Raw genomic sequence first — 17,176 nt, 5'->3', positions numbered from 1 at the left:
ACAGGTCTCTTCCATGGCCCTGGAAGGGTCCCTAGCATTACATTCTCATGAAAGTATGTTTTTGAAAAAGTTGTGAAAATAAACTATTTCAAACTCAGTCAACTTTTAAAATTTTTGTTATTAGTTTTCTCTTTCTAAATAGATAATCACCTTTATGCCTAATTTATATTTATAATTTTATATTCATTTTCCTAAAGAGGGTCTTCTAAATAGTGCTTCAAAATCTGCATCTGTCCCTGCAGAGGTCTTCCTGCACTCGAGGTCAGTTCAGAATTGATCTCCCGGAAACCAAATCAGAAAACCCTTTTGCAGCTGCAGGGTGAAATAGATGCAAGCTGCAAACACGTGGAGAAGGCTGGCAAGTCCTGAGTTCTAACCACAAGGCATTTAAACATGAAGTGAACTCATTTCAGTCTGCACTAAGGAAAACATCACCGTAAGAAGGAGGGCTGTACTGGAAAATCAGGCTCAGTCTTGGGAACATGCACATCCTCAACAGGAAGAGGGATGGAATCGAGGGCACAGGAGCTGCAGAAAGGGGGGAAAGACTAATTAAGGTTAGAACATTTAATCCAAATCTCCACCAGCATAATCTCCTGGACCTTGGATCCTCCAAAAAGCAGAAAAATTTGTAACACATGAAGAGATTTTCAGATCTCACTGAAATGATTCATTGAAGTAGGAACAAGAGTATGCCTTGTTTAAGGAGAAGAACTGAGACTACTGAGTAGGTTTCTAAATCCAATGCTTCACATAAATGTGACAACAAACTCTTAAGGCCAGAGATGAGTTTTGCTCAGAATGCCATTGCTGGATAAAAATGAACACTTTATCACTGTAATAGGGTTGGAAATAAAATTTAGCTTCTTAAAAACTGTGATAATATGCATTCTACAGTTAAGTATTTTACTAAGAACACAAAAATTTCTTTGCTTCATATTTCCTAAGCTTTTCTGTGATAACTTTTGAAGAGCTAGTATGCATCTTTTACAGCCTAAACATACAGACTTTTAAAACATCTTTCAAGTTTTTTTAACATTGTAAAACCACATTCATCTTACATATGTACCAGATGGATGGATAAAGGAAAGAGAGAGAGAGATGGGTCAATAGATGAAGAGATGTTATTATTTTAAACCTGACTGCAGTTTAATCCAGGTAGGTTAAAAAGAAAGAATTCTGAAGAGGGAGAAAGGCCCTTTTCTTTAAGAGCTACACCATATATTATTCCCTAACTTTCAGTAAAAGTCTGTGACACTCGTGTCAATGTCAGACAGCAGCTCCAGGAACTGAGAGCAATGGGAGAAGGTGAGGCCACCGAGGGGGTGTCTGAAAATCAAGACAGGCAAGAAATCAGAACTAGAAGAAACAACAAGAATACAAGTCACTACTGCTCATGCCACCAATCCACCCTCCTGCTGAATTCTCAGCTATCTTGGGGAACAGACTTATTTCTCATATTAAGGAGACTCAAGCCACTTTATTAGGAGAGTAAACTGAAGGATGACTCCAGAGGGTTTGGGGACATCCAGGTGGCCACCATCAGGGTTACATGTGTTACAAAATAATAAACATTAGAACAACTAAATTTGACTACCAACATTTGTCCTATTTTTCCTTCATAAAATATCAGAAGGTCCAAACCACATTTTAAATTCCATTTATTTGGAACTAGAAGTTTTGCTCTTTTGGTCCTTATAAAATGTTGTTGATCTCATCTCAGTAACTGAAAGTATCATATAGCAAACATTGCAAGTTCTATCATAAAAAGAGGAATCTGAAATAAAGACAGATTGTCCCAAAGAGTTACAGGAAAACTGGATCTGTTCATTTCATTACCGTCTAACTCTTAAAGGTGAGGTCATGAAAAGCACAAGCAGGGATAGAGACAGAAGGGACAACTGTTCAGTATTCTCCCCGGAAAGTTGTTCCTTCTATGTGTCTCCACTGAGGAAGCACAAGTACCTTCTCCACCCCATCCCCAGAAGAAAATCTATAACACAGAGGACCTTGTTCCACCGATTTTCTCCCCTCTCTGGAGTATATATTTTTAACCTTTCTCTACACCCTGGACTCTATATCCTTTCTTCCAGTCCAAGGGTTCCCAACTATAGAGGCAATCAACTTTATGGGATGCCCATACAACCTGTTGGCAATGATTGTTTATACTATTTGCATAAATCAGAGAATAGTCAAGGGCTGCCCTATAATAACACACTCTCACATTCCAATATGCTTTTTTAAGTAAGAAAGCCTCAGTTTGTTACCTGGGAATTGTCTGTAGCCTGTAGCTACCTATTTCTGTTACCCAAGGACCTTTATGCAGCAGGGATCTCAGAAGACTACCAGTCTGTAGGGCCCTGAAAATTGGTGCACAGAGTAACAACATGTGGGCATGTCTATGGGAGAGTATTACACATGTGAACATCATCGTTCATAATGTCACAGGAGGCAAAAAAAAAAAAAAAAATCCACCACAACCTCAGAACTGCTAACTTACCCTACAACATACTCAAGTTTCTTCTACCTTATTAAAATGTTTTAAATTCTTTCTGAAAAACTGCTAGCTATAAAAAATTGCAACAAATAGATTTTAATTTTTCTAAACCTCTGTATAAGTCTGATTCCCAACAGGAAGCAGGCACCCTCAAAATGGGATAATTTAAGGAGGGTTTATTTACAAAGAAACCATTACGCAGGTCCCAGTAGAGTACAGGAGATCCATAAGGGACAATGCAGTAAGCTGGGGCTACTATCAATGGCGTTGTTACCATCTCTGAGTCCAAAGAGACAAGGAAATAAGAAATTACTGAAAGCCAGGAGAGAGTCATGTGTAGGAGGCCATGTTAAAAGAGGCAATGACCTTCAGAGAAGGGATACAACCAGTCCAAGGTATTCCCTCCAGGAGAAAACTGGGGCAATAAATACCCTGAGTATCTCTAATCTCTCTTTTTCCATGAAGTTTGATGGTCATCGATGACCTCCTATTGATCAATCCAAGGAATAAACACTTCTTCTTTTCTTACTTGATCTATCTCCAAATTTGACATAACTGACTACTCCCCTCATCCTGAAAGCCTTTTTCCCTTTAATTTCTAAGACAATACTCCTTTCTTGGTTTGCCTTCTTTCTTCTCCGATTGCTCCTACTCTAGCTCCTTTACAGAGTTCTTTCTCATCCTACTCCGTAAATAATGGCATTCCCCAGAGATCCATTATCAAACTACCCTTTCTCCTTGCCTGATCTCGTTCATTTCTCCATCACCACTACCACCTTGTTTTCAACCTTCCCCCTATGACCACTACTGCTTATCTTAGTTTGGGTTTCCTGAGAAGCAGATCCCAAGACAAGGATTTGAATGCAAGCAGTTTATTTTGGAGGTGATGCCAGGAAACATCATTAAGGGAGCAGGAAAGTAAGACAGGGGAAAGAAGAGAGTTAATAAAATGAACATTATCAAGCAAAGATGCCCCAATGGGCAAAAGAGCATAGTCTTTGAGGAGCTCCAGGAAATGGTGTAAAACACTCTAGAATTATTCCAGTCAAGGGGAAAATGAGCTGGGGTATTTATACACAACTCCTGAGAGTCATTATATGAAGGTTACTCCCAGGGGACATTAATTCCTCAGCACTTCCAGCCTGCCATGAACACAGGCAGAGCAGCCTCTGAGGGCAGTCACTGGCAAAGGAGAGATGGGCCAAGATGCACTGAAATGGTAAGGTGCAAAGGTGGACACTGACAGCAGCTGCTACATTTCCAAATTTCTATTTCTAGTCCAGACCTCTTCATTGTACCCTATATTCATACATTCAACCACCTACTTGGACCTCTACTACAGGACCTGCCTACAGGAGTCTCCCATTTCCCACTCCCACCCTCACCTGTTTCTCCCTGATTGCAGAGATCGGCATCACCTTCCACCAGCACCCAAAATAAGTTATCTACCAGTCATTTGTGACTTGCCACCTGGTCGCTATGTCTTATTGAACCAACCTCTGAATCCTCCAAAATCCTCTCAATGGCCTCTCCATTAACTCAAGTCATGATTCTAAGTCTTTAGTTGAGTACAATGATCTGTTTCCTCTCTCCATTTCCAGCTGCACCTCTCTTTCACTCTCCAAATACATTGTATGTGCCAACCCATATACATGTGTTTATCATGTTCTCTGCACATGATAAGGTCTAATCTTTGCATATGTGTTTCCTTCTGCCATATCTGTCCTTTTCCATGTTACCTGTCTGGTTAACTGCTACTCATGTCAAACATCACTTTCTTTGCCATATTTTTCCAGACCTCCCAGGAAGACAGACATCTCTTAGGCTGTGCTCCTGCATCACTAACAATTACAGGACAATAATCACATACCTACTAGGTTAATAATAAAAGTACCCATGGGAATAGTGTCAGTTCTTTACCTAAAAGTCAGAACATACCAGAATTGATACAAAAAGACAGATACCTGATGGACAAACATAAAATTGTTCATGATAATACTCAACATTAGATACGAAGATCAAAGACCTTCTTTTAATAGGTCTCTTCTTCAGTCAAGGGCTCTCTTCTTAAGTCATGAACAGACTCAGCTCCATGAGTCCACCATGATGGCTCAAGTAAGGTCTTTTTTACACCAGAACTAGATCATTTATTATTATTATTATTATTATTATTATTATTATTATTAAGATAAATAAGTATTCCAATGGACTGTCTAGCCACATCTACCATAGAACACTTTACCATTAATAAACATAATCTAATCTGATTAACACTCCTGCCCTTCAGCCCCTTAAGGCTGCTCTGCTGCTATTTGACCCCTGCCATGAGACTAAGCGGAATCCTTAGTTCAAGGATAGCACCTCTTACCTTCACCCATAGACTACAGAGGACAGTTGCTGGAACACTTTTCAAAAATGTTGATACTATGTTCCCAATGTGTTTCTCAGTGCTATGACAAAAGGAGTATCCTCTGGTCCTTCACAGAGGAAAATAGTTATAAGGATGGAGAACAGGTCATACATGATAAATCCATTCCTATATCCCAATTTTCTAAGTTTAAATTTTTTTTTTTCTCCATAGTATACCAAGAAATTTCTGGCCTATTTTATTTTGTGTCTGTCACTGTTGAGTTTCAGATTGTAATCAACCAACTGAGAAAACTGTTAGAAATACTCCCAGCTGCTCAACCACCACAATTAATTCAAAATCTGGTAAAGAGAACCTATCTCAAAAGATTCAGCGTGATCTAAATTATACACCTCACTCTCTGAGCTAGCACCTCCAGAATCCATTCACACATATATTCCCCAAGTCTTATGCTGCATAAATTAGCAAAACCTTGCAATTTTATTCTCCCATGTTTAACTTTGCAATTGGTTCCCTGGGATATGCTAGAATACAACACTAATTGTCTAGAGGCATTGAGGAAAATGGGCAAGGTAACTGTCTCTGATGAGGTCATCACAGGACCTTCAAGCAAGGCAAGAATCATTTCATCTCAGAGAGGATGCTTCTGCTAGCAAGAAAAACTTAATGGAGTTTGGGATTCAATATACCTTAAGTTGTCTAAATTCTCCCAACAGTTACCACTCCTATTTCAGTCTCCTTCTATTTTGAAACAAATGTTCTCATGTATATGTAAGAGACCTGGCAAGGCTGTGAATTCCACATGCAATGCAGTTTACCAATTTGCAGGATCAGACCTGTGTCTGATTTTCAACTATGTCAGCCCTTTGACAAGAGGTAAGAGATCCTTGCAGATCAGTTATAGAAACTCCCTGGATTTTTTTTAACCATGCCTTGAGCTGTGAATTTAAAATCCTGAGCTATCATTTTTCTTTCTGTAAGCCCTCCAGCACAGCTAGAAAGAGCTAGCCTACCTTACAGGGTTACCACCATACCTAAGGTGACTATATACCCCAGTTTGCCTGGAGCCATCCCGTTTATGTCTGTTATCTTAGAATGGTCAATGACACTCACTTTTACTTTCAAAAGTGTCCCAGCTTGAACAATAAATTATGTTGACCCTTCATGTACTTACAGACTCTCACAGCAACCATTTATACCACCAGTGGACACTCAAAGCAACCACAATGAAAATTTCTTTATGGAATGGCATGGGCTCTCAGTTTCCATCCTCTAATGCTAACAAAGTCCCCTCTAATTTTAAGCTAAACAGAGTCAGATAATCAATCCTAGATTCCCATTTTCTTGAGGGTGTGCTCCCTACAATCATCTTTGGTACAAATAAGTACATAAATTAAGATTCTTAGTTGCAGGCTACAGAATCTACTCCAGGTATTAAAACAGAAAGGATGTAAATCAAGTACGCTTCAATTAAAAAAAACAAAAAGGAATTCACTACAGACTAATAGGAGCTTACGGAATTCTGAGAGGGCTGCAACCAAATCTACATTCACAGCCAAGAATAATGCAGCCAAAAGAAATGTCCAACATGAGACTGTTTTTATCAGAAATCCCACAGTCATGATCAGTCACACTTGGCATCAAAGATGAGACTAGACTATAGACCCATCACCACAGCTGCCCAGAGGATCCAATTTCTCTGTGCATGACTCCCTATCTTGCATTGTTCTCAACTGCTTTCGAGGTTTTGTGCAGGGTATCTTAGTAGAACCTAGCTCATGTGTGAAACCCTAGTTATGGAAATGCAATGTAGTTTTTACACATAAGATCTCTTTAACACAGAAGGCATATTAGAGAAGCTTTGGTGAGGATGCAGAGTGAGCCATTTTTCACTATCTGCCAAGAACTGAAAAGGATTATGGGGAAATCCATGTGGAAGAAAATGGTTATAAGATCAGTGGTGGTTCCAGAATTTCTTTAGGGAACGCTATCTCACTGGAAGGGGACTTGGAGATGTATTTGCATAGTAAGCAAATTGTTTTTATTTAGCTTAGTTGTTTATTTTAAGTGGTACCTAGGAGAGCTGATGGAAGTCTAAATCAGACACACGAGGCAAGTCTTGGCACCACAATGAAATAAGAAAGGTAAGCTACTGCCAAGACTATCATTGCTCCTTCAGAGACTGAATCGGGCTGCCTCTGAATAGCAAAGAAAAAGACAAGAATGCCCTTGAATAAAGTGTTCCACCATATTGACAGGAGTCTTCCCTAAACAGTTCTGTGACAGAGAAAAAAAAGACTATTTTTTAAAACAAAATTGGGACAAAACTTCTGAGAAACGCAAACTATGTTACAAAATACTTTAAATTCTGAACTTCCAGATAACCTTATATTTATCATTTCTATATTTCTCACATCCAAACTGACACAGGCAAGGAAGACCAAGTGTGTTTTCCCTTCTTTATACTGCATCATTCTTTTTTGAGGGGGTTGCCCCTAACTTGAAATATTCTTTTACTTTCAAGACACCTTGGGGCAGCAATCATATTTATCTCCGTGGGATTCCTGAGATACCTTTATCATTGCTCCAAGTCTATCTAAGAAGGCCAGTGGATGTTCCAAAATGTATTCTTTGCATGTATTTCCTTTAAAAAAAGAAAATCAAGACTTTTGGTGAAACTCTTGTATCACAAGTCAAACAGCACAGAACAGGAACACCTCCTTTCAGAGCCTATCGTGGACCTCCTGAGGAAGAGGGACCTGTGCTGTTAAACATAAATGTTGCAGGTCTGCTGGCTTCTCAGTTCATAGCATTCGACACCCTGGCTCCTCAGCAGCTCCTTCTCTTCTGATGCATCTCAAGCTTTCAACCGGCAGAAGTGAGCCGGGGAGGCGATGAAATCATAGTGCCGATCCAGAGAGCGCAGGTAGATGAGCACGTGCAGGGCACAGGCCAACACCAGCAGCAGGGTCAGGGACGTTGCCAGGCTGACTGGAATGGCTGGTGAGAAGGAAGAGGCGCAGTCTCGGGCCTTGGCAAACTGCCCCCCCCCCTTAATGGTAAAGCCTTGGATCTGTCAGGAGAAATAAAAGAGCTGAAGTTAACATACTCTTTCCTCTGAAAATCTGCTTCACAGTTGGGCTAGGGGCTCTGGAGCCCTAATCAGTCAAATTTAAATACTGGGGCCATACTTGCTGAATAATTTAAACACATTATCTAACAAATGTGAGTGTGCTCTTGGGGACAGTGAAACTTAATTTTAAATCAAGACTGACCCAGAAACTCTGGGATATATGGTTGTCATAATTAAGTGGCCAGAGAAATTCAAGGCCCTGAAATAAAACCTCTTTTATCTGATCCTTAGTTCACCTAAAACCACGTCTGGTGTCTCTAAAATTCAAAGCCTACTCAAAATTTTATGTGTTAATATAAATTTCGCAAAGAACATTAATTCTCACTTTCTCTGCCTTTGATTCTGTTGACAGGAAGTAGATAGGAAGAGTCTTTTAAGGGAAGATATGATTCCCAGTGACGTAAAATATAGATAATAAAAGCTAACACTTATTCAAGATTTTTTTTTACGTACCAGACACTGCCTTAACTCATTTAATACTTACAAGAGCCTATAAATAAGTTACTATTTTATCCTAATTTATGGATGAGGAAATAGGCACAGAATAGTTAAGTAACTTGCCCATAGTCACACAGCATTAAGTACAAAGAAGCTGTAATTCAAACCTTGGCAGTCTGGTTTCAGAGTCACTTCTCGGTTTACAACTCTGTAACTCCTGGTATATTGTGTCTCTTTTTCCCCCCATCACTAACTCTCCTTCTTTATCAGTTGTACCATGCAGACTTGGTACTGTTTTTGGAAGAGCTGTATACCACTTGCAGTCTGCCCAGAGAATAGAAAGAAAAGCTTTCTCATATGTGCAAATGAAGTGATTTAATTACGTGGAACTAGGAGAGGTTCAAATCGACAACTGGCCCCGTTATCTAAACACTATCACAATAAAGAAACAGGGGCTACAGAGTCTACGGAGTAATGATTCTAAATGAGAACAATCATTTGTAGAAGGCAGCTTCCACATGCAGCTGGCTTTTAGAACATAATCCTACAGTGTCACCTCATTCAGTCACCTAGTTGGTTTTAAAAGGGTACATCAGAAAATTGAATTATCCATGAATGCTTTACTGAGGATTCATTTTTAAGACTTAGGTGGGCACTTTACCATGTTTCCATGCTAAAATGATTGTAGCCACCCATCATACCATAGACATTAGGGGCCTTGCTTGCCCAACTACCTGTGCTTAGACTGAACCAAAACAACTACTGAAGGAGACTCTAGGCCTGGCTTTTAGGATACTTGGCCTGCCCACTCTATGAAGAGGCAAAGTGGCCTTCTCTTCAGGCACTAGCCTGACGAGTCAAGCTCCTCAATGACAAAAAATGGCCTCATTTGATGCTACAACTCCAGCCAAAGAGAATGTCCTGACATTGACTGCCACTTAACTCTTAAGACTTGACTGAGAACAATACCTGTGGAGGATGCCTGAGGGACACGTTGTCTATCCATGTTCTGGACTAGAGATTGCAAACACTCTGTATCTAGCCCACGGGTAAGTTTTGTTTGGCCCAGAGTTCTGAACATCCTGAAAACCTCCCCCAGGAATCTACATTTCTATCTTTAATTGAAAAGTCAGAAGATCCAGCAAGATTGGGCCTGCATTCCTACAAAGCAAAAATTAGCTGAAGTTTCACAAAATATACTTCTTGTGATGCCAGCTACATTTTGCCAAAGTCCCCAGCTGGCCCACCTGAGGCATGTGAGCTTTCACCTGAGGCACCTGAGTTTGCCATGCATGTGACATCACTCTATACTTTAATCCTAGAATAAACCAGATAGATCAGCAAAGCTGTAGATGTGGAACGCAGCCTTTTGCATGCATCCCTTAACCCCCATCAGCACCAGCACTACCTCTTCCCTGGACTGGGCTTGCTTCTGCATCTGTCCACGTGAAGAGCGTTTTACAAGGCCCACCTCTGCCCCCCAGTGCTCTGCCCGCCCTGAGGCTGCTGCTGAGGATGCTGTCACACACTGCACAACACCAGGGATGAATGTGCTCCGCACAAGCACATTCTCAGCAGTCTTGTGAACCCCATGAACACGTAAAGGGCGATTCTTTCTTATGCTGGCTGCTCAAAAGCTTCAGAGCGAAATTACTGTGCTGCTTCCAGCCAGGGCAGACAGGTGGTCTCATGGTTTTGTGTACCAACTTCACTAGTGGTTTAGCTGATCTTTTCTTCCTTTTGTTTTCCTTAATCCCATGTCTTGGCTCATTTTTGGTTTTATATTTTTTATTGTAAAATACGCATAAAATCTACCATCTTAACCATTTTTAGGTGTACAGTTCAGTGGCATCAAGTACATTCACATCATTGTGCAACCATCACCACCATCCATCTCCAAAACTCTTTTCATCTTGCAAAACTGACACTCTGTACCAATTAAACACTACCTCTCCAGTCCCCTCTTCCCCAGCCCCTAGCAACTGCCATTCTACTTTCTGTCTTCAAATGTGCCTACTCTAGTACCTCATAAGTAGAATCATACAAATATTTGTCCTTTTGTGTCTGGTTTATTTCACTTAGCATAATACCCTCAAGGTTCATTCATGCTGTTGCATTTATCTGAATTTCCTTCCTTTCTAAGGCTAAATAATATTTCATTGTATGTATATGATAGATTTTGTTTTTCAATCGTCCACTGATAGACATTTGGGTTATGTCCATCTTTTGGCTACTGTCAATAATGCTGCTATGAACATGGATGCGCAAATATCTGTTCATGTCTCTGTTTTCAATTCTTTTAGGTATATAATCGGAAGTGGAATTACTGAATCACATGGTAATTCTATGTTTAATTTTTTGAGGGACCACCATACTGTTTTCCATAGTGGCTGCACCATTTTACATTTCCACCAGCAATGTACAAGGGTTCTAATTTCTCCACATCCTTGCAATAGCTGTTATTTTCAGTTTGGGGGATTTTTTTTTTTTTTTTATGATAATCAACCTAATGGGTGTGAAGTGGTTTGCCCATTTTTCAAAGTTATTTTTCTTGAAGTATTTCTATAAGTCATTGTAAGTCATTTCTGGAACAAGGTAGAGATATAAATCAGTCAATTCACCTGTTCGGCAAGATTATGTGTGAATTATTCCTTGTTTTCATTATTACCTCCTCATTGCCCTTTCCACCTACTTCTCTTTTAAAAGTGCGAGAGAAATAGATACAATATATACTTCATAAATGTTATATAAATAGATATATACATTACATGTATTATAAAGTGTCTTTGGAGCCAGTCCACAATTCAAATTCTGCCTCTACCAGTTACCAATTATATCACTTTGAACAATTATGTAATCATCAGTTTCAGTCATCTCATTTGTAAAACAGGGATAATAACAGCTATCTTGCAGCATTATGATAAGTTTTGAAGACAAAATATGTAAAATAACTACAACAGGGCCAACACACAAAGAGGACTCATAAGTATTAGTTATTGTTAATCCATGCCTGACACGGTCCTGGGTGTTGCCACATATATATTAGGCCATAAATTCTTTACATCCATAAAGATAGGTCAGAAATCGAGAGGGTGGAGTAACTTGCCCAAGTGGCTGAGAAGTAATTAAAAACCATGTCTTTCGAACTCCAAAATGCAAACTCCTTCCCTACCCCAAACTACCTCACCACACTTCTCCAAGCTGGGGGGAAGGGGAATAAATATATATTCATATATGGAAAAGATTGGGAAGAACCCATAAAAGGGACATGTAAAACCCTGCCTATTTCAGCAAGTTGGAAGAACAAGTTAAGCTTTTTTCACAGGTAAACAGGTCAGAGGAAGTTGACAAATGTCTCTCAGCCCGAGATTCTGTTGGTGAAAAGGAACTTCTTATGCCTCTATGCCTTTCCCCAAATACTTTCAAGAGGATCTTTAGGGTATTTTTGACTCCCTGGCTGACAGTTCCATTCCTATGCTAAATGCCAAAGCTGTCACTCACACTTCAGATGTACTTCTTATCTGCCCTGATAGGATCACTGCTCCTCTCCCTGAAGGAAATAAAATAATTGTCTGACAATTCCTCTCCCCAGAAGGGCCTCTTGCTCCAGGAAGTGTCAGTCACTGGGCTCATGCCACAGCTTCACTCTGGCTTACATTGCTGGCATTCCTCACTGATAATTATTAGTGACTGGATACACCTTTATATAAAAGAAAGTCCTTGTGGGGGGCAGGGGGGATCACTGTGCAGGAAGAGGAAATACTTGACCCTATTCTATTTCATACCTTAGAAGATAAAGAACATAATTTATACCAATATAATTTTAACAATATCTACTCCTCTCTTTTCCTTAAACATCTATGTTTTCAAACAAACAGAATTTCTTTGGCACCAAACACACAGGTGCATTGAGCATATGCTTTAGTTTATTACCTGGAAATCAACAAAAGTGACCTCCCACAGGCTTGACATATCATTGGTGTCGCTGGGCAACAAAAAGGCATCATACCGCTGCAGGCTGCTGACGTGTTGGCAGTGGTAGGAGTAACTTGACAGAGCAAATATGCCAGTTGCATTAAAAGTTGCTGGAATTGAATTATTGAAAATAACCTCAACTCGGTGCAAACTAAACCAGCTCTGGATGGACAACTTGTTGTAACTGGTAAGGGTGAATCTGACAATGATTATAAAACAGTATTACCCCCAAAGCACTTTTACATTTGCTGATGCAGGACACTGTTGACGAACAGTACAACTGCGCCCTCTTTTGTCAGGTAGTAGAACTGGCTCAGAGAGAGGCTTTTACTTTCTAGTTCTGAACAAGAGCCTCCTGATGGGTGGGAATGAAAGCAAGTAACAGGAGAGAGCCCCCCCAAAGTGAGCAATACAAATTCCTACAAAAGGAAAAACACAAAAAGCTTGAGGATTTTTTCTTTTTTAAAATTAAAATAATTTTATTATTGCAAAAAAATTGAGAAAAACTAAATGGACAATAATATAGAATTAGCTAAATAATGGTCAAAACTAAAAGTAATAGCTCTTACTATGTGTCAAGCATCTCTCTAAATTCTTTATGTATATTTTATTTAATCTTCACTACAACACCATGAGATAGAGAATATTATTATCCTCATTTTGCAGATGAGGAATCTAAGACACAAAGGGGTTAAGTAACTAACTTGTGCAAGTTTACTCAGAGAGTACGCACTGGAGCTGGGCTTAGAATCCCATCTGAGACCAGAGCGCTTACTCTTAGCCATTTTGGAATGGAATATTCTCTAGCAATAAAAAATTATAATATGCATATGTCATGATCACTTTTTTCATTAAAAATGTGTGACTGCATAGAAAAAAATTCTGGAAAGATAGAGATCAAAATGTTAATATGATTACCCACTTTGTTATACACCTGAAACTAACACAACATTGTAAATCAACTATATTTCAATTTTTTAAAATGGAAAAAAGAAAAAAAAAGCAGCTGAGATCAGTATAGCTCAGGGTGAAAGCCTGGGTTTTGATCCTGGCTCTGCCCACCTGTAGGTTATGTTCCTGCTCCTCCTGGGAACAGCATCTTGGTGTGTATAGGGCTGACCCTCTCCCCTCTCAGTGAAGTCTCCCAGACCCTGCCAATCAGTGTATTGCAGCCCTTTAATCACTGTGATCGGTTTAGAGAGAGGCATATGCCCCAGGCTGGGTCAATAAGATGTAAGCTGTGCTATATCTATCAAGCAACAGAGTTCTTTTATGTTGCCTAAGTGGATAACTGTCAGCTGGCCACCATCTTTCCAGCCTGAGAATGGAACTGACACAAGGACAGCAGAGCCAAGAGATGGAGAAAGATGCTGCCCTGGTGAGGTAAGTTAAGCGTCTGAAGCTAACACTTTCAATCCTATTAATCAATCAGTTACCTTTTGACTTTATGCAGTCAAAAGAGTTCTCACAAATACAGCTCTTATTAGTGGTATGGTAAGTGTTGTTAAACAACCTCATTGGGCCTTGCTTTCCTCATCTGTAAAATAGGTTGTGCTTGCTTAAATAGAGTGCTCTGTGCTGGCCTGGTGTTATAAAACATTCGACGTTATCTGGGACAGCCCCTGCTCACCCTGGGCTCCTGACTCAGATACAGAAAGGTTTTTTGAGGGATGCAATTGAGCCTGGCCACCCCCGCCCACTGCAACAATCCACCGAGAACGCTGAAGGCCAGAAGGACGGAGGTGGTGGACATCTCAGATCTGGACTCTGGAGTCAGCTGTTCCAGAGGGCAATGGGAGAGACAAGCCATTCCCAGAAAGGGCAGGCTGGCTCTGGATTCCCTGGAAGTGACTTCTGTTGTGCTCAGGGCTGGGGTGGAGCCTGCCACATTGCTTGCAGCCCTGTTTCAGATAATGGCCTGAGATTGAGGCTGTTCTGACACAGCCTCAGTGAGGTGGGAACATTAATGCACCAACAGAACGGCTCGAAGAAATTCTTCCTGGTGAAAACACCAGGTCGTTTTGCCAAACAGCTGTCCAGCCCACAGTGTCTTTGGTTCTGTGTCTCTTGGCCCACTTGAGGGCAGGAATGGCATGCCCATGGGCCTGGAGGACATGACACCCTCTGCCCCGGCCTCTCAAACCTGTGCTGGTTCCTGGAGCAGAGCCTGAGCAAGGATTTGTGGGCGAGTGATTTTTTAAGAAAGTCCCAGGACAGGAGAGGAAAGATGTGAAACAGGTGGAGGGAGGGGAGAACAAGTAAGGGCGTGCATCCAGCAGGGTCCTTGGAGGGTGACTTCGGCTCTGTCCTGCTGGGATATCTGGAAACGCCTGTTGGTTAGGGCTGTCCTGGGGGATGTCTGGCCCTCTGGTGGACATGCAGGCAAAGGGCACTCCAGCAGCCCAGGGGAGCCCCTGGCAATCACACAGGTGCCTGTTGTTAAACGAGGAGAGGGAGGGAGGGAGGGAAGTGGATGGAGCAGCACAGTGCCTACTTCTGTTCCTGCCCTTCCAAGTTGCTCTTTTAAAGGGATACGTTGGAAAAGTCAGACATAAAAGGTCATATGTTGTATGATCCCATTTATATGAAATGTCCAGAACAGGCAAATCCAGAGACAGAAAGCAGACTGGTGGTTGCCAGGGGATAGGAGGGGGAATGGGGAGTGACTGCTAAGGGGTAGGGAGTTTCCTTTTGGAGTGATAAAATGCTCTGGAACTACACAGAGGTGATGGTTGTACAATATTGTGAATGTACTAAGTGCCACAGAAGTGAACGCTTTAAAATGGTAACTTTTATGTTATGTAACTTTTACCACAATAAAAAAAAGTATAAATAGAAAAAACAAATGTTAATTGCGATGACCAATGGTGGTTGGATTATGAACGATTTTCATTTTCTTTTTATAGCTCAGTATTTTCCAATCTTTCTGTTTTCAACAGATATATATAACCTTGTCTTAGTTTGAAAGGCTCCTACAGAAGCAGACCCTGAGACAAGGATGTGAGTACAAGTATTTTGTGGAGGTGATCCCAAATTTATTGGGGAATTTAGTCATTCAAAAAATGTAGAATATCATATGACATTTGTCTTTCTCTTTCTGACTTACTTCACTTAGTATGATAATCTCTAGGTCCATCCATGTTGCTGCAAATGACATTATTTCATTCTTTTTTATGGCTGAGTAGTATTCTATTGTTGTTTTTTTTTAAATGGGGTACAGTTGTTTTACAATGTTGCGTTAGTTTCTACTGTACAGCAAAGTGAGGTAGAATTCCCTGTGTTATACAGCAGGTTCTCATTAGTTATCTATTTTATACATATTAGTGTATACATGTCAATCCCAATCTCCCAATTCATCCCACCCCTCCTCTTTCCCCCCTTGGTGTCCATACATTTGTTCTCTACATCTGTGTCTCTATTTCTGCCTTGCAAACTGGTTCATCTGTACCATTTTTCTAGATTCCACATATATGTGTTAATATACGATATTTGTTTTTCTCTTTCTGACTTACTTTACTCTGTATGACAGTCTCTAGGTCCATCCACGTCTCTACAAATGCTCACTTGTATGTGGAATCTAAAAACTGATACAAAACAGAAACAGACTTACAGACATAAAAAAAAAACTTATGGTTACCAAAGGGGAAGGGGTGGGGAGGGATAAATTAGGAGTTTGGGATTAGCAGATACAAACTACTATATATATAATAAATAAACAAGATCCTACTGTATAGCACAGGGAACTATATTCAATATCCTGAAATAAACCATAATGGAAAAGAATATAAAAAAGAATGTATGTATACATACACACACATATATGTGTGTGTGTATAACTGAATCACTTTGCTGTACAAAACTTATACAGCATTGTGAATGAACTATAGTTGAAGTATACTGCAATTAAAAAAATTTTTAAATAAAGTATTGCAAATAAAAACAAACAAACAAAAGTATGTAGAATAGAGAGAAGAGAAATGACAGAGGAATGGAAGGCAGCCCCAAACGACAAAGGTAAGCAAGTTTCCACCATGGGCAACGGGGGCTTAATGCCCACAGGGAATCCTGGGAGACAGCGTAGGACACACACCTCTGAGTTATCTCACCCGAGGGTGAGGGAGCTAGGATATTTACAGACTTCTTTCAGTCGTTGCTGGGGTACAGATGGGAGGCAGTGGGCCCCTTTGGCCAGAGAAAGCTTTTAGGCAAAGAAAGGCTGGCAGTTGAAAGTTGAGCTGGTGGGGACTTCCCTGGGGGTCCAGTGGTAAAGAATCCACCTTCCAATGCAGGGGACGCAGGTTCGATCCCTGGTCAGGGAACTAAGATCCCACAAGCCATGGAGCAACTAAGCCCGTGCGCCACAACTACTGAACTCGCACGCCTCAACTACGGCCCACGTACCGCAAACTACAGAGCCCACGCACCCTGGAACCTGTGCTCCACAACTAAAGAGAGAAAACCTGCATGCCACAACAAGAGAGAAGCCCACGCACCGCAATGCAAGATCCCGCATGCTGCAACTAACACCTGACGCAGCCAAAAATAAATAAATAAATAAATGATAAATAAATCTTTAAATAAATAAATCATTTTTTTAAAAAAAAGTTGAGCTGGTGGACTATAGTGCTCTCAAATGGAAATGCCCAAGAGGATATAGACAAGGCACACTGACAATGTCAGCCACATAGCTTTATCATCAGAAAGAATAATAATCAAAAAGCTACTTTCCTCTAGGGAAAAAATTTTAAAAAGGTGCTATTTGAAT

General features: G+C 40.5%; 2 protein-coding genes across 2 annotated transcripts in view; both read right to left on the bottom strand.

Annotated features, from left to right (window-relative positions):
- ATG10 (autophagy related 10) overlaps positions 1-17,176 on the bottom strand; it is a 302,871-nt gene that overhangs the window by 10,603 nt on the left and 275,092 nt on the right. Inside the window, exons 14-15 of the mRNA XM_082378458.1 lie at positions 15,924-15,995; positions 436-528 (exon numbers count right to left, since the gene is read on the bottom strand). The gene's annotated coding sequence lies outside the window, so the exon portion shown is untranslated. The remainder of the gene's footprint in view (positions 1-435; positions 529-15,923; positions 15,996-17,176) is intronic.
- LOC309623065 (V-type proton ATPase subunit S1-like protein) overlaps positions 7,633-17,176 on the bottom strand; it is a gene marked incomplete at its 3' end in the record, with an annotated part of 35,563 nt that continues 26,019 nt past the window's right edge. Inside the window, 3 exon segments of the mRNA XM_082379599.1 lie at positions 7,633-7,722; positions 7,726-7,938; positions 12,370-12,610. Of these exon segments, the coding sequence (XP_082235725.1) occupies positions 7,633-7,722; positions 7,726-7,938; positions 12,370-12,610 (544 nt within the window).

This window comes from Balaenoptera borealis, assembly GCF_965194805.1.
Source record: "Balaenoptera borealis genome assembly, chromosome: 2".
NCBI lineage: Eukaryota > Metazoa > Chordata > Mammalia > Artiodactyla > Balaenopteridae > Balaenoptera > Balaenoptera borealis.
This window is presented reverse-complemented; position numbering and strand designations above follow the sequence as displayed.